The sequence below is a fragment of the Limulus polyphemus genome, unplaced genomic scaffold (assembly GCF_000517525.1).
Source record: "Limulus polyphemus unplaced genomic scaffold, Limulus_polyphemus-2.1.2 Scaffold463, whole genome shotgun sequence".
NCBI lineage: Eukaryota > Metazoa > Arthropoda > Merostomata > Xiphosura > Limulidae > Limulus > Limulus polyphemus.
Window position 1 is genome coordinate 68,328 of NW_013666073.1, and position 19,416 is coordinate 87,743.

The 19,416-nt window shown below is 31.1% G+C and overlaps 1 protein-coding gene across 1 annotated transcript in view; it reads left to right on the forward strand.

Moving 5' to 3' along the window:
- LOC106458433 (alpha-scruin-like) overlaps nt 1-19,416 on the forward strand; it is a 154,415-nt gene that overhangs the window by 67,085 nt on the left and 67,914 nt on the right. The window contains exons 10-12 of the mRNA XM_022384648.1: nt 3,899-4,012; nt 4,771-4,896; nt 14,025-14,194. Of these exons, the coding sequence (XP_022240356.1) occupies nt 3,899-4,012; nt 4,771-4,896; nt 14,025-14,194 (410 nt within the window). The remainder of the gene's footprint in view (nt 1-3,898; nt 4,013-4,770; nt 4,897-14,024; nt 14,195-19,416) is intronic.

Consider the following 19,416-nt stretch of genomic DNA (forward strand, 5'->3'; position numbering starts at 1 on the left):
GCCGTTTCCAAGCATTATTAGTCTCAAAGTGGGTTCCTCATCATTGAATTTAAGCATTAGGAAGTTCTTTGCAAAATCAATTGTAAATCCTAGTCATCACCTTAAAGTCATAATGGATATTGTCCATGGTAACAGCACCCAAATGTGTTGGGGATATCCCATCTACTAGACAAATTCCAAATGCTGATGTTAAACTAGCCAGTAATCATGGAAAATCGATTAAGAGAAAGGTGTTGAGTGCTTACACCCACAATGTCTCCTACTGTCTTTCACTGTCTGCAGCCACCTGTTGGAAGGCAGTTACCCTTAAAAGTTCTTCTAATTCCTGAAGTAGAAATAAAATGAAACCATCCTAATATATTTCTACTACAAGTCACTCCTAACCTCCACCCTTAAAAATTCTAATAATTCCTAAAATAGAAATGAAATGCCACCACCTAAAATTTCTACTATATGTTTTATGCTACTCCCAACTTCTGCCCTTACAAAATAAATAAAATAATAAAATATATTAAATAGAAATGAAATAAAAGATCTTAAATAAAATGATCTTAAGCAGAACTACAAGCCACACCTTAATATTTCTTATATAGTTCATACTTCCAACAACCTCCTCTCTTTCTCTTGAAAATGTATTCAAGTATAACATGGGAAAGTGGAGACAAGCCAGATTTGCATCAGATTTATTGAATACTAGCTGATGTACCATCAAATGCATGTGGAAGACACAAAAGCCCTCTGGGATTTGAATTAGAGGGTAATAATCAAATGCCAACCCTGTATTTTACCCCTATACCTATATTTTAAACTTATATTAAAGTTCTTTTTCATTACCTATTCAAGCAGTATCCAAAAATTCTCAATGCTTATTTTATAATAAGATTATTATTGTTTTATAGTGCTGATTTTAATTACCTATGAAAAATTAATGTAAATAATAGTATTGAAGCTATTGATTTCTTTATTTCATAATATATATACATCACATTACTGTTATCAGTCCAGGTTGTCAACTTTAATTTATATTAAAATAACATTGAGGAAAAAATTCATTAAGTTGATTTCATTCTAGGTGTTTTGGTACTTTGTCATTTTTTTGAGGTCATACCTGTTCGTCTCATTGATGAATAGCTGTAGTGCTGCATGTTGTGAAAGAATGTAGACAGCAATTTCAACCCAGTACAAACAACAATCCATTGTTCAAATTGAGTACACACATACTGTGTATGTGTTACATTATCTCTTTCAGCACGGACTAAGTCCCTGGGACTGACCTTGTAACCGTTTTGTGCTTGCTATAGTTTTCATGCTATAACTTTTAAATTAGTAAATGAATGTTAATGAAATTGGGCAGATTATCAGTAAACATTACAATGCTTTCATTTGCAAAATATCAATTTTTTTTATTAAGTCTTAAGGTTTGTAAAGCAATAATTTTTTCGTCTTTTTTTTTTTGCATGTTGCCTATCTATCATGCAAAGTAATATTCATTTTAAGATTAATAATACTTTTATGCATCAGAAAATTTTGTGATTTCACATGCGAAATCTTTATAATGTCCAGATAGTTATCAAACATTTCTTAAGAAAAAACTGTATATTTTATCTGTTATTTTCATTAATTAATCTATGTACAGGTTCAGTAGATTTGACTGATCTCGCAACCACCATTAAAAATCAGGCAATGAATATAAATTATGCTGATCACAAATTATAACACGAAAACATAAATGTTTAGACTAAATAGTTTAAATCTCATAACATTATACATTTATATATATTTATTCCTTTATTATATTGACCTTTCAGCCATGCCTGCTAATAATGTAGAAGTTACAATGACGCGGCTCACTTGCACTCATGTTACCGTATCAAATAACATAAAACTAACCTTTGGTCTGTACAAAGTAACTTATCTTGGCTGTGTTTTAGTAGACTAGTATTTTGTAAAATCCTGTCACATTTCAATTATTATACATTATATATGTATATAGATTATTGCTATTTTGAAGTAAGTTCTTAAACTTATTTTTCTTAACAAACAGAACAGTAAATAAAGAAGTAAAGCAAACAATTATCTCTTCTAGTTACGACCTTTGTACTCAGTTGCTGCTTGACATAGGTTGCTAAGCCTTTAAAAGTTTTGCACGTGGAGGATATGAAACCAAATTTCTTTTTTTTTAGGTTTTATATATATACATTTGAACAACTAAGAAATCATAAATTACTACATCAATACCATAGAATTCCACTATAATTTATCAATTCTAGTAGCTAAGATGTATTTTAGTCTAAAAAAATATGAAATTTAGAGCAGACTAAAGACAAATCCTACCTCTTTGAAATATTGGTTCAAAAGAAAGGAATGGCACCAAGCCCGTTAAAATGGCTGAGAAAGCTACTAGGGACATTCTGAGCTTCCGATTGGTTATTCATGTCATATATAGTAGTAAATGTGTATAAGGGAGCATTTTCAAAAATGGAAAAGAGGTGAGCAGGGTGCCACTATGTTTGATTTATTACATGAGCAATATCTTAGCAAATAAAAGAGATAAGACCTTCTTATTTTATATTCTAGCCTGTCAATATCAGTAATTTTAGTTTTTAATTCATACAAAACTACAGACTTGGTATTTTGACTTCACAAACATCTAATTTGAACCAGTGCTGCATTCAACATACCACGTGACACACAAATATCGATGTTTATCTGTATTTTTTTAATATTTGCTTTTAAATTAAGAAATTGGGTAATGTATAGTACTAAAATTTGAATTATAATCTATAGTTTGATACTAAAGTTATTGACATAAATTCATGAAATAGTAGTTCAATAAAATTTTGAATGTGAGTCAACAAACAAGATGACATGGCCTTTCATGCGTGACCTGTCTCGTAAAGGGTTATAATAAAGATTGTGCTTTTGTATTTTACATTGTATCCATTCTCATGAATTCACATATTCAGAGAAACACAGCATTACTTTGTGATAAATATCTTGTTTAATCTCCTTTTATTCTGTGGACCTATCCCATCACTGTAAAGGAAATTAGTTTGACTTGAATATACTACATTGTCACAAAATTGTCCTTTTGTATTTCAAGAAAAATATTCTAGGTTAACAAAACATTTCTCTAAATACAAAATATAGAACTGCAATACAGCATCTTATATCTTTAGATTAGAGAACATCATTATTCACTCATGCTTTCTTTTGGACAAAAAGTATTTGTTTCCATACCTACATGTTTTATACTTTGCATCTCCCAACATGTGGTTTTTTTGCAAAGATAGAAAAATTAAACTCCATTCTATACTTTTACTAAATGCTTATTATGTATCATATTATAAATGATTTTGCAAGTTATTTTGTAGATTTCTATTTTATTTTATCATAATTTGTCAGTTGATGAAAAATTTATAAATAATGTGTTCAGTTATTTAATGTTCTTGCTAAGGCTTTATGAGAAAGCTGTGTGAAATGGATTAACTGTTCACTGTGAAAGCAAGATTTCCAAATACTAATGAGTTAACAGTGATATTATTAAAAAACATAAAATAAAAGTATTTAAATTTTATTTATATATTTAATATTTTCCTTATCAACCACAAAATAACAAATGATAATTATAAAATATTAAAAACCAATTGAATTTTATCACATAATCATCTGTACCATGAATTATTCTAAAATTGTGGATTTTGTGATATTTATTGAATGTTGAAGGCTTTCAGTGAAAACATACAGTGCATTATAAAGAATGAAAGTTTTGTATATACATTTTATATTTGCAGTTGATGTATTTTACGTACATGTATCATTTTGAAACATTGTTAACTTTATGAAAAAATATGCAAGGTAGAGCTTAAATTTTTAATTTTCATTGATCTTTATTTAGGTGATGAAAAGAAATGATTATGATACTCTGCAAAATGCTGCTAGGAAAATTCAGTCATTTTACCGTCAAAATCATTTTAAAAAAATCACGAAGAAAACCAAGATGAATACAATTGTATGTGCACATTTCATAATATAACTTACTTTAAGGTGTAAGAACGCTGATAATCATTCTATCTTTGGTTTGACTTTGGCATCTCTTAAACTTAGTTTTAATTTTACTTTCCTGGAAAACCATAAGTGTATTTCTGATTATCTTACAGGTTAAAATAAAAGCTCTTTAAGAAAAAACCTTTGGAGTTATAATTTTGTGTAAACATTTGCCAGTTGGGTAGTATATTTTACTATCTTCCTAGCTGAGCTAATGACAACTGACATTGAAGCTGTATAGTCTTTAACTGACCATGTAAATTTATGTTTTATATAAAACATTTTTTTTTAAGAGATATTTTTTGTGGTGAATAATGTCTAATATTTAAAAGTTCTTTAAACAATCTGCTTCTGAAAATTCATAAAGACTAAAAATTATAATTGCCCAAAAATTCCTAGAGATAAAGATTTGCATCCACTCTTAATTAAACAGTAAATTTACTTCATATAGTTAATATCTTCATAATGATTAAAATCAAGTTAATAATTTTCTATGGAATTAATATTGGTTTTTAAATATATATTAATATCAGTGTCCCTAGGGGACAGTGGCAAGTTTACTGATTTACAGTGCTAAAATCTGAGGTTTTGATTCCTCATGGTAAACAGTGTAGACAGCCCATCATGTAGCTTTGCACAAAGAAAAAAAGTATTAGTATCAGTTGAAAGTATTTGTAACTTTTGTGCATAGGAGAAACAAATATTATTTTTTTCATATCTCAGGTTGCTTTACAAAAAATGGATAGAATTGACAATAGAATCAATAAATACCTTACTGAATACAGACTGTGCAGCCCTCAAAAAGAAGAAAAAGAAGAGTTGAAAGAATTTTCTGCTCTAAATATTAAGGTAGTATTTAATAGAAGCTTCTAAATGTCATTGTTTTTATATATAGGCACCATCCAGATAGTTTTATTTACACATGACATTCTCTAATTGTCATTATTTTCAATGGGATAACTGTATACAAATATTTTGATATTTGAACATGACTATCCCATTTCTTTAAATTTTACTTGAAAAAGCATTAGTTACCATTATTTATTTGTGCTTTAATTTTTATATATTTTGACTTTTTATGCTATGTATTATTGATGTTATTTATCAAGTTTTAATTAATGTTATTATTTACTTATTATTATTATTTATTACAATACAATTACAATCTGTGAATTCACTATAGTCCAGTGTATAGCACATAAATTCCTAACGTTTAATATTACACTCTTTTTTTTTCACAAACAATATTTCTTGTGAAATGTACCTTGTGGAAATGAACAATGTGTCATAAAATATTAGTGTTATAAAAATAAACAGGTAAGGTGACTGTAGGACACTATTCATAATACTTTTAAGGTGTTGCATAGGAAAAGCAAACCACAATTAAAGTGTTTTTTTTTTTTCAAAATTACAAACACTGAACAGTTCTGTCTGTAGTTAAAAGTTAGTCAGTACCAAAAAGGTACTAAATGTCATGATAATAATTGAAGCTTTTTACTTTGCTTTTTACTCAGAATTATGTACAACACATACACATGGAGTCAGTTTAAACTTCATACTAATATGCGTAATATATCACAGGTTTTTACTGTCACTATCCCTGTTAATGTCTCATAGTACTACTTTAAAGAATATATAATTTAGGATAAACCACAAAAGAAAATATCTAACAGTACATGGATTGACACAATAAAATTTTAAAAACAAATACATATGTTAGGTTTCTATTTGAAAACATATTTAAGATAAATTGAATGTCAATTACAAAGTAAATGTTTATCTTTAGCTTCATTAATCCTGTAAAATATAGCAAAATTCAAGTTGTTCAATGTCACTTTCCTCATCCATCAGCTTTTGTTCATCGTCTTCACCATCTTTTTCAGGCTGGTTGTCACAATTCTTCAGTTTACAAAGTTCTGAGCATTTCATGTTATTGCTTATACATGCACATTTTAGAATCTTGCAAGATCTTGAGTAGTCACGTGCTAAGAGTTCAAGTTCTGTTTTGGGTGCAGGAGCTTCATCTAGTCAGTCAATAACTAACTCCTCTCTGTCATTGTGTATTTGAACCTTCCATCCATGACTTTTTGGTGAAGGTATGCTTGGTAGTGTTTCAAGACCACATTTCCAAATACATAGGTGATAATTGGTACATGCTTGCGAAGGACATCAGCACACAGAAGAAGCTGATGTGGCTCAATATGACCCTTGCTTGTGCCGAATATATGATACCTGAGTTCATTCACTTTTTTTGAAGTGGCCTTAGAAGCATATAGTTGGCAGATAAATGCCTCAAGTCCAACCATTAGTGATGTAGAAACTTCCCATTCTTTTCCTAGCTCAGAAAAAATGGCATGAAATTCATCATATTTCTTTAGCATCTTCAATGTTGTAAGCTTTCCTCATCCAGCAAAAGTGCTAACATTATTACAGCCAGTGAATACATGCATACCTCTCAACCCTTTGCATACAGAATTGCCTAGAGCAGAAGCAATTTTATCTATGTCTACATAATTGATAAGAGATGGATGGAAACTTCAATACTAGCACTAAATGCTAGGGCTAAAAGAAATATGTCAGTATCAACAACTGGTATGATTGATTTATGTCTAGCTTCAGCTGCATGTGCAGAATGTAAGATCAGTCAAGTGTCTGTCTGCTCTTGCAAAGAACAGAGATCAGGAACAATTACACTACCCTCACCATGAGATATCTTGATGCAGTTCTCATCAGAAGTCACATACAGAATCATTTCTCCAAGTCTTTCGGTGTACTTTGGCTTCTTCCATTCACTGACGAGAAATTGAAAAAAGTTGGACTTATTATATGATTCAGAAAGGAAATTTCCCCATTGCAGTACTGTTTATTTACTCGTAATGTTCTTTAGCTGAATGATGCTTGTGGATGATTTTCTGATCTCTCTACATATTTTATTGATAAGGTCTTGTATGTGTCAAAAATGATGTCCAATCAGTAAGAATTAGATGCTTCATGAAGAACTTTTGAAAGAATAAAAGAAGTGATGTTTCCAAATGTTTTTTATTCTCCTTTTATTTTGTGTATTAATGTCATTACATCTAGGAGACATGCTGAGTGAGTAGGAATGTCATTTGAAGATGTACAAGGTTCTTGAAGTTCCTTTGCAAAGTTTGCTTTGCTGATTTTTCTTGGAAGACCATCAGCAGTGGCCAGTGGTATAATATGTACTAAGGTATTGAGCTTAGTTCATTTGTCATAAGCAAAACACCATGCAATGCACTCACAAATACACGCTGTGTGTAATTACCTTCTCTGGAACTTTGAATCATTTCTAGAAGGATGCTCACCATATCAGTATAGCTCATCTAGGAATTCCATTAACTTTGTGGGATGTACCTTGTCCAGTAAGTGTCTCCTCCAGCATGTCGATGTTATCCAGTGCCAAAGTAGTAAAGACATGGGGTTGAATATTTTCTGGTAGAACAGCATCATTACCTGTTGTAGACAGTTGCTGAAGACAGAGTGCCATTTCATTTCCTTCAATAACAGTATATGAAACTCTATACCCAAGGTGATTTAACATCTTAATTATATTTGTATATCTAGTTAAAGCTTTTATTACACAAGGTAATAAAATGTGCTTTGGTGGGATCTGTGAGCCATTGCTCACAGCATAAACAATGTCTTGAGAAAAAGAATTAATCAGGGTTATTACCCATTGTGATGGGTTGCTTAGTTACAGTTACATCTATTGGTACTTTTACACTGTCCTGAGTAAACAGTGAAGGGATGAATGGCCAAGTTTTTGTGTTTACTTCTGCTTTGATTATGCATCACTGCTTTCTTTAATATTTCGACATTTTTGGGTGACCTACTTTGGAGTAATTTCAGTTCTTTTTTTCATTTTTTGGTTCTCTTTCACAAGATCAATTATGTTAAGATTATCTGGAAATACCAATAGTTTTCCTTTGTCAGCAGGAGTGATATGCAGTGATTTTCCAAATTTGACCTCCAGGAACTTCTGTATCTGTTTCTTTGTTGATTCTTTTATCACTGATACACCTTGTGGTACACCTTATAAGTTGTAAGCAGGTGACTGAGATCAGTAAGTTTGACAATTATTGGTGACTAGAACTCCTCCTGTGATATGTACTTAAAAAAGTTGGCTGAAGGAGGCAATTTCTGATTGCTTATATTCATTGTGCCCTACTTCAACATCATTTTTATGCTGGGCAGTATTGTTGATAGTTTCTTTCATATTTGTGTAATGCCTATAAACATGACTTATGGTACCAAGCCTCTGCCAATAGCAGTTCTCTTGTTACAACTGCAAGAATATGGCCATCTTGTTTCTTTGTTGCAATGTACCTGATTGTGGCATCGGCCTGAAGTCCAACACATTTAATCAATAACTCTCTAGGTATTGGTTCATTTTATATACTTTGAGGACTTTTCTGTTGGACAAAAAATACAGACTTTCTCCATAACTGTAGAACTAAATGACAGAGTTTGTGTTCAGAGAGATATACTCTTGACTATTTTTTCTTCATTGGTTTCCACTTTCTCCAATTTCTTTAAATCTCTTTTCATTGTGAAAAGTTTATGGCATGTAAGATGATAATGTACATTTGGAACTTCTCCCTCCTCTAAACCTTCAGCAATTTTTGAAATAGGTTGATGTTGTCTCAGCCTAGCTGCCCTCAACAAAATGCTCCATGAGTCAAAGTCCCTGGGAGTTGTAAGGTTGGTGTGAGGATCTTCATTGCCGATGTGAACAATACACTTTGTTGTTGTTGAAGCCATTTTCAATTAAATTCTTATCACTTGATAAGTATACCTGAAAAAGAAAAAAAACAATAATGAAGACTTTAAAACACTTGTTGTTTATCATAGAAAAAGAAAAGTTTAGGAATAAAACTTTTAGTTTTCTTCTGCAGTGAATTCTGTAAGTATAATATTTATTAGACTTAGTAATTCTAATGTTAGTAATAAAATGTAAATAATGATAGTAATTATTGGTATACTTAATGTAAAGGTAAAACATACCTTAACTAACTTTTTGTTACCAAACTGGATAATTTTGCCATGTGATGTAAAAGTATTTGTGCATATTTGTTTGAAAGATGATAGATGTAAAAGATCATTAATATGATAACAAACATTATACAGCTTGGAGAATGATGACATCATGAATATGTCTACGAAATTCATGTTATTTAGAAAAATGTTCTGTTGATACCATAAAGCATTGTTTCATATAATTTGAGTGTAATGCAACTATTTTTAGTGTTATGCCACAAACTTTTGACATATTATAAAGGGTATGAGAATTTTACACAAATATTTTCTTGCTAAAATTTGTTCCAACTTTTAAACATACCACCTCACTTCATCCATGTTTAAATTAGAGAAAGATGATGATTTGACACTGCTACCAGGGAAAAATTTATTCTATACATTTTGACCTTCCAAATGATACCATTGAAACCTGGTCACCTTTTTGGTACCAATAATACAAGTTTTGGCCTCTACCTGATGGACTATAACAAACAAAGTTTCATAATGATTGTCTTTGTCTTTAGGCATGAATGATTTTTAACACCATGATTTGTAGTAAATCAGAGATAAAATTAGTGCACAGTTATCTCATTTTAACAATAACTAGAGATTTATGGATCTAGTATGTGGAAGGATAGTGTAGTTATTGTTTTCAAGTGGAATTAAAGAGAAATCTCAGCCCTAAAGTTTATGTAAGAATCAACACTATTGATAAATAAACAAAAGAATGGCTGACTCTATTAGTGTGGTTACAAAGTTGAGGTATAATGTAAAAATACTATATTTAAATATAATGAATAAAAGATATCTGTATTTACTAAAAAAAACAGGTAAAAATAAGTTTTGTAGAAGAGTTAGTTAAATCACACATGATCAGCAGGCCCCACGAGAAACAATGATAAACAAAGACAAGTAATATAATTATAGAATGTTGTGTGAGAATAGTAGTAATAGATCTTGGCTCAAGTATTGGTATTTTAAGTTTATATCTCTTAATACATTATCTATGTATGCATCACAAGAGCTACAGCTGTGTAGTGAAACTATAAAATGTTGACCAAAACATGCAGAACAGCAGTGAACTGCATGAGAGAACATAGGTGATATCTGTATGTACAAGTAGTGTTTCAGTTCATGATGGATCTTGAACACAATCTCAGTTTGCACCACCATAGCTGAAACACACACTGCTTCCTTGTTCAAAACAAGCTCTACTTGTTCAAACAAGTGTATATCTTAGAGCAAAATAAATTCTTATAGTGGTTTGTAACTGTATCAGACAGGCTTTAGAGATGGCTGGAACAATAATTGGTAACAGTGCATGAGGAAGAAGTGACTGAAACTAGTAGTGTACCTAGTGTCATTATGACTGCATTCTATCATCAAACAAATTTACTGTTGTCAGTATACCTGAGACCACTGATAAAAGATTGTGCAGATAATATAACTTAAATCACCAGAGAAAGCTTGCAACATTACTTTTGAATTCTGCAGAAACAGCAGAATTGAAAGAGTGCTTCCAAAAGTACAGGATGGTGTGGAGCATGTAATAGTGTATGTGAACCACACTTTAATGTCTGCTGAATGGCTTTATTATACATTGAAAAAATAAATGCTTGTAGTTGTAGCATTCATTTAGTATTTTTGCTCCCATTTTTAGAGCCAAGAGTTTTTTGCTGAAGTAGATCACACATCATTGAAGCAGTTGATGAACTTCAGAGAACTAGAAAATACTGGGAATACCAGGAAGTTTCCTGTACTACAGGCAGCTTGCAGAGGCTATTTTACTGGCCACATTTCAAAAGAAATGTAGAGTAACAATGTATGCACTTCATTATCTGTGTGGCTCAGCTAATCAATCATCAGCATACAAATAAGTTCATTCTGTGAGTTGTAGTTCTTCTGTTTCAAAGAATAGCCCTTAATAGTACCAGATCTCTCCCTAAAATTGTAAGTGTATCCTATTAATAATTTCTTACTTTATTAAGTGGGCTAAAACATACTCACTGGTATATTGGCTTAGACAGTCGGTAATACAATGGTTGAATAGTGGATAGCTCACTTTGAAGCATCAGTAGATACATACCAATCAAGGAGCAAAATTAAACACTCAACTATTTGCCAGTTGTGTAAGGTACATGAGTGTCATGAAAACTATGACTTCATCATATCATCCTCAGTCTGCTAGTTTGGCTGAGTTGCTTGTCTATAATTTAAAGTGTGTGCTATGTAAGCTGTGATCAAACCAAGTAGAATGACCATCTGCCATATGTAATGATAGCATACAGCACAGTGGAGCAGCAGTCCACCAGCTGCTTGTCAAACATGTTAATGTGTAGATGTGAAGTTACACTCCCTATAGACCTAACGCATGGCTGCCACCAGTTGCAAAATTGCCAGATTGTCTGCAAGAGTACATAGAAAGGTTGAGATCCACATTAGTGGATACTCACAAGTTAGCACATCAACAGTTTTGAAAAGCAGCCAAGTGACAGATGAGAATGTATGACAAGATAATGAAATAACATCAGTTGAATGAGGAGACTGGATGTAGCTCTGGTGTACTTCAATGGCACGTAAACCACTCAAATCCAACTGAACTTGACCTTATCTCATTCTATGGTGACTTAATCCAATAACGTTATGAGATTCAGCTTTTATATAGCATGCAAAAAACACATCCAACATGAATCCAAGTGTTACTAATATGCTTCTGCATCACCTTGGTTGATCAGGAAGTGGAGAGTGATAAGTTGAAGCCATAAATGATCGTGAGAACACTATCTAGTACTTTTATCCAGCAGAAGAGGAAGACAACATACTGAATATTCCCTGGATCTTCAAAAAATGTGAGAGGAGGAAATGTCACCTAAGTAGTAATGTGCATAAGTGGATGCACACTTGCAGTAGCAGTTAACATAGGACCCCCAGTTACTACATCTGGGAACTAGTGACAACTCAACAATAAGAGTGATTGGTTGATTAAGAAATAAATCGTTGGAAGTGAACTGCAGCTTTAATTTCTACACTACTAGTGTTGTATATATATGTGTAAGCATATGTTATTGTTGTTGTTTTTTTGTTTTTTTAATTCCACTGGGTCTCAACAATTAGGACAGCTGATGTTAATAAGTATAATGCCTAGAACGTATGACTGGAGATGATCACTAGGAATTTTAAAACATCTCTAGCTAAGCTCAAAAAAAGATTTATGATCTTTATTTTCCAATCTATTATGTAGATAGTTGGATTAGAAAATATATTTTAAATATTTTTGTGTTATCCACTGGAATTTAGATTACAAAATCAGTGCATGGTGCTAGCTAGCAAGTCCATTATAAACATTGTCATAAGTTTTGATGTACTCACCTTCAATACAAAAATATTTTATTACCATCAGTATGCAGTGAAGATAAAAAGAATGTAAAAAAGAGCACTTCAACTAGTACTCCTTAATTACAGTCTGTACTAACTGTGATTTCTACTAGGAAGAAGTAAAGAATAACAGTATTTATTTGCTGTTTTAGCCTCTCAAAAATTTCTAGTGTGTTGAAACCTTCAGTTTGTGTTAGAATCTAGCAGTGAAAATGCACATTATTGTGAGTACTCTACTAACCAAACTTTGTGCATGTGTAAGCATGCATATATACACTCACATACTTAAATATGGCAAGATATTCATAGAATACCACATTAGTTGAAATAGACAAGCCACTTAAAGTGCTTATTTACAAGAAAATGTAACTGTAAAATTTCACTAAAGTGAGTTCTACTGTAAAGTAGCTACAGTTCTAAAGTATGAAGATAGAACTTTTATTTGTTTAGCTGTGTTGTCTGTATGGTATGAAGTTTGCTCAGGAAAGTCAACTTCAACAGTTGCAGTGTACATTAGAGTCAGTTTATAGTATTTTTGGTTTCATAAAAGCTATAAAATTTATAAATTTTTACAACAGGGAAATAGATATTAACTCTTACTTGTTTTTAAATGTTATAATATTTTTTAAATAAAATAAAAATGCACAAACAAATTAATTACACATTAATGATTTATATGTTTTAAGTAGTTAGGTTGCTTTTGTGATCTTGTTGTTTTTTTAAACACACGCATTAAAACTATTCCCAATATTCTTATTTGCCTTCCTGGTAGGAACACTGGAATTAGTTTAATGTGTATATTTGTTTTGAAGCTTTATTTAATCCCACTTGCAGCAAATTTGGATTCTGGTAACAAAGAATTTGATTGATTTTTAAAGATTATTTGGCAGGATTTTTAGTTCTGTGTTAATTAACAACATTATTCTAGACAAACAAAAAAAAAACTTTATTAATCAAATGAGACATTAGATTTAAGCTGATATGCTTTGATGCAAATTCTTCCATAATCTTTAAAGGAAACGTATTCTGTTACAAGCATGGTAATATTTTTGTTCAATATTCCTATAAATTTAGTTTTGTGATTAGTAATATCAATTATTTAAAGTTTTATGTTGTACATTCTCTATATTTGTTGTTTTAAGTTTTCCACTTATCACCAAATTTCATTTCTGGAAAAAATTGTATGTGACAACACTTCCTTAGACAACCCTAAAACACTTACACAAACAATATAATATAGAGAGTAAGAAATCCAATACTGTCCTTTATTTTCCACTACTGTTAATTTGCCAAATCTGATGAAAAGTGGTAATAGGTTTTTATCTTTATTGAAAAATAATCTATTCATGCAAATGAAATTGTTTTTTAAATTATTTCTTCCATAATCAGTATAATTACCATACATATAGCACATAATTCACAGAACTATAATGGCCAATATGAGCAAATAGATTATTGATTTTTATTCTACATAAATTACCAAATTACAGGTCAACTTGCTGTAATACTTTTACAGTCCTATTGATTCTACAGCATCCAAGACAAAAATATACTTTTGTTTCTAGGGTTGGCCACCAGATCCAGACACAACAAAATCTGTATTCAAAACTGTTATTGATCAAATATATGAACCTTCAGAAGAGATTGGTTTTCGACATTACGTCACTTTACCTCTCCAGATGGATCCTAACCTTGGAATAGTTGTAGAATTGAAAGAAGATTTCCAACATGCAAAGTAAGGATAATTTATTTTTAAATATTAGAACAATATTTTAGAATGATGAAGAAGTAATTAAAATTATCAACTATTTTTTTGTAAAAACTTGGTATAAAACATATTTTAAACTTGAATTTGGTAGTTGATAGAATGATATTAGTCCATTGAAACAAAACTATGTAAAAGAGGCTTTAGAGAGTAAAGGATAGATGATTTGAACTTTGAGAGAAAGAAATATTTGAAGTTTTGGATTGTAGCATTCTTCTTGAGAAAATATGTATTATTTCAATATCTTAAAACTTTATAATTGTTATTTTGATACATTTTTCTTAGTTTATTTCGGATTGGACACTTAGATAAGCATAAAGTTAAGTTACAATGTAAGGCTTAATACTAGAATATAACTAGATCTTTAGGCTTTTTTTAAAAGTTTTGATTAACTAATTAACTACTAATACTGGATTATAAGATAATGAAGCTGTTAAATATTAGATTGAAATAGAGTTTTCACTAGTATTATTTAAGTAAGATGAAGAACTTGGTGATACATTTATCTACAGTTTATTACTGTTTAGTCTACAGTTTGGCTTGGCAAGTGTAATGCTATAATTTAAGTTTATTGGTAAGGTATAAAACAGAATAAATATATTATTACAGAAATATAATTGGAAGACTAGTTATTTGTCACTTCTTATTTTAAAGATCAACTTGATTGCTTAGGTGAAAAGATAAGGTAGTGATAAAATTATGTAATGTATTTAAATCTGATGTTAGGCTAAACAGTATTGTCAGTGGGCTATTTCAAGTACGTTTATTTATCATTGGTTATTTATTCCAAGGCTTTAATGATTAAGAGTAGTATAGGTATTAAGCAAAGAGAATTTTTTAGGTGCAACAGGTGCAAGTAATGGGTTTTAATTGGGAACTCAGGATTGGCATGCAAATTTAAGAAAGCTTGTAGTGAAGTTTCCAGTTTGTTTATAGAGATTATAAGTTGGAGGAGAAATTGGAAGCCATTCTAAGTCAGGTAGAAGCAATGAACAAGGAAAAGGCTATACTGTGGGAAGTAGCAGCAGGATTTAAAGGAGAACTTGAGCTTTTGCCTGTGAAGAATACAGCATACATGGCTAATAATAACTTTCAGGGAATTAGAAACAGTACATATAGGACTAGTAGTAGTAGATTTAATTATAATATGCAGGTTCTAATAAGTAACAGATTTCAGCCTTTAGCTTGTGCAGGTGAGGAACTCGGGGAGGGAAGAATAACAAAATGGGACTGATAGGGATGGGAATGAAAAACATAAGAGGTTATTGTTATAGGTGATTCATTAGTATGACATGTGGGTAGAATGGTCTGTGGGATAGATAGGGAGAAAAGGATTAGATTGGACTATCTAGGGGCAGCAATGGAAGATATAACTGACAGAGCAAGTGATATAGTAAAGGACACTTGCAGTGTAGTGCACATAGGGTATAATGATAGAGGGAAGGGCAGGTCAGAGAAGATAATTGTTAAATACAAGGCATTCAAAGAAAAGGGCCATAATAACTTAATTCTGTTAGGAATACTGCCAAGACTTAAGTGTGGGGATAAAATTATAAATAAGTCACTAAGGCTGATTGCTAGGCTTACGTTAATAATTAAGGACCTGCAGGTTGATTAGTTGGATCTGTGGAATCAGTTTAATAGAAAAAAGGAGCTTTTGGGAATAGATGGTTTACATTTAAATAGAGTAAGTACTGGCTTGTTTGCAAGGGTTATTAACTCAACTGTAAAGGTAACTTTAAACTAGAGCTAGGCGGTGGTGAGACCAGAATAATAATGAAAAAATGAAATCTAGTGAAAAGTATAGTGTAGGAACAAAGTACAAAAGTAGTTTTAATGATAGGCTAAACTTTTATTATTGTAATACTAGAAATATAAGAAACAAAAGATGACTTTAGAGCACTGATTGGAACAGAGGATTTTGATTTAATAGGAGTAACTGAAACCTGGTTAAATGTAGACAATTTTGTTGACAGGAATTTCTTTCAAATACAGGGTTATTGGTTGTTTAATAGGGATAAAGTACTGTGTAAAATGTGAATTACATTTTGTTCAAAGCTAAAAGCATTTAGGTTGAATACGCTTGAGTTTCTATTAGTGATTATAAGGGGAGAAAACTTTTAGTTGGAATTTATTACAGACCAAAAGATGAAACTTATAGAATTAATGAGAAGCTCTACAGTGAGATAAATAATATAGCTGTTAATAAGGTTATAATTATGGAAGATTTTAGTTTTAGGCACAAAGGTTGCAAATGCAGGTTTTTAGAAACTCTTCAGGATGGTTTTCTTCACCAATTGGTTAGAGAACCTACTAGGAACAATGCTATTCTAGATTTGTTGTTAACTTCTAATATATAAATGGAGATTAGGTAACAATTGGGTGCAAGTGATCATTGTTCAATAAAGTTTGATGTTTTGCTGCATATTAATATAAGAAATAGTGAGATTTGTTTCCAAATTTTAAAAAGGCAAATTTTGAAGGGAAGAGATAAGAATACTCTGTTGTGAATTGGGCAACTGAATTAATTGGAGTTATTAATCAAATATGGAATTTTTTTTTAAAAACCATTAAATATTCAAGACAGGTTTATTCCTTATAGAAAAAAAAGGGTGGATTCAAGTAAAAACTAGGTTGTTTCACAAGGATATAAGGAAAACAGGAAGTTGCTTAATGTTACTCCTTAATCTTAGCCAATTAGTGTTTTTTCAGTGATGAGAAAAGTTTCGAAATTCTGATAAAAGATGCTTTGAAAATCATTTACAGAGTTTAAAATTTTGTTGGATAGTCACATCATTTCTCTTGAAAGAAATCTTGCCTTACTAATCCTTTGACATTCTTTGCAGAGGTTACAGTTCATGTAGATGAGGGTACAGATATGGATTTGGTGTATATGGATTTTTAGAAAGCATTTGGCAAGGTGCCACGATAAAAGGCTTGTTAAAAACTTTTTCTCTGTAGGTGTGGAGGACAGATTGACTCATTGGGTATAAAACTGGCTGGATGAAAGAAAACAGAGGTTGTTTTAAATAGATTAATGTCACAAGTGGGGTACCTCAGGGCTCTGCATTGGGACCTTTGCTCTTTTTGAATTACATCAGTGACACAGGTGAAGGAATGCTCAATAAATTATTTAAGTTTATTAAAATTTTGGGTGTTCCTGCTGTGAGGATATAGCTGCTGCTGTACAAAAGGATTCAGATTATTTGGTGAGTTGCGTGAAGAAATGGCAGGTAGCTTTTCATTATAATAACTGCAGTGTGATGCATGTTGGATATCACAGTTTGAATTATAAGTTTGATTTTGATGGGAATAAGCTTAACAGTATTATGGAAGAAAAGTATCTGTGTAATGGGTAATCAGTTTCTTAAGCCATCCAAGCAATGTATTGTTGCTATTGGTATGGCAAATAGGATTTTAGGCTATATCTACAGAAGTAAAATACTGAATACAAATCTGAAAAGGATATATTTTCATTGTTTCAGTCATTGGTCAGACTGCACTTGGAGTACTGTTTTCAGTTTTGGGCTTCTTATTTTAGAAGAGACATTGGATGTTGGAAAGGGCTTAGAGGATGGTACTAAGATGATATCTGGGATGGAAAGGTTGTCATACTATGATAGGTTAACATCTCTGAAATTGTTTTATCTTGAAAAAAGAATTAGAAGGGATCTGATTGAGGTGTTTAAGCTTGTTAAGAGAATTGTTTGTGTTAATGTATCACTTTTTTCTTACTTAATGGGGAAAATGGTAAAACTAGGGGACATGTCTATAAATTTTAGTTGTGAATCATCTTCAGCTAAGAGAGCTTTATTTTTCTAACAGTATGGTTGGCCTTTGTAATAGGTTGCCTTCAGATGTGGTAGATGCAGTTAATTTAAGGGAAGGCTTGATAAATACTTAAATGATATGGGCTAGCTGGCTTTGAGTATTTTATTTTTATTAGAGTTTAGTATCATGGATATAACAGCTAGATGGATCAAAAAGTCCCTTGTTCTTAAATTATATGTATTTATGCATATGTGTGTATATGGTTCTCTTCACAATTGGTTAGAGAACCTACTAGGAACAATTTGTTTGGTTAAGTGAGACAATCATAATTTGACTAAATGTTTTGTTAATAGTTTTGTTTTGAGTTTATTTACTGATTATAAGTATTATTTTATTACAAGTTACAGCTTTTACAATAATATTTTTAAAATGGGTACAATGTTTTGATTATTGGTGTAATCATTCTCAAGGACACAACTTTTAACAATAAAAAAGGTTTTAACATTTAAATCAACATTCAACAATATAACAATGTATTTAAGTTTCAGAATTGATGGTTATTTATGAATGTGCATATCAATCAGCATAAGTTGACAGATTATTTATTTATGGCTGTACAGAAAAAAACAAACAAAAAAAGTGAATAAATATGTAAATGTGGAAATGCTGTGCAAAATATTTGCATAAACACCTGGGGAAATAACAATCAAAGACATATGGAAATTTGCATGGGTATTTGTTAATTGTGGGATTGTTTGAAATTATTAATAAGGCTTCTCTGATTTTTCTTCTTTTAACATCAGGATCATGTTTTAGTATGTTGACATTCTGTTCAGAAAAATTGTGGTTGTTGTTTTCATATGATCATGGACTTGGAAAGGGGGTTTTTGGTGTTCTTTTAACCTGATGTGAAAGTTACATCCTGTTTCATTTATATAAAAGGCTGGGCAATGTTACACTTTATTTTGTAAAAGTTTCTTGGTGGAGTGGGTTTGTTATGCAATTTTCTTAACATATGTTTAATTTTCATTCCAGAGGTGAAAATGAATCTAGTCATTTTGTGCTTGTCTTTTCCAAATTTGTGATGTAGGTATGCTAATTAATATTTCCTATATATGGGACAGTGCAAATGATTAAGTTTCCTTTGTTTTGTGGAGTGTTTTTTGAGCTTGCTTGTTTATTAAATGTATCTTGTCTGTGTTTTTTACATTCATTAATAGTTTGTATAAACTACTGTAGTAGGGAATTGGTTTATGTTAGTAAAGCATTGAGTTAAGTATGTTACTTCTTCTTTGATGGTTTCTATGGTGCATATAAAAGCCTCCTAAGTTAGGAGGCTTTTTAGAGTGCCTAGCTTCTGGGGAATATGTGATTAAAAAACCAGTTTATGTAGTTTCCACCTTATTTATTTTTTATGAATT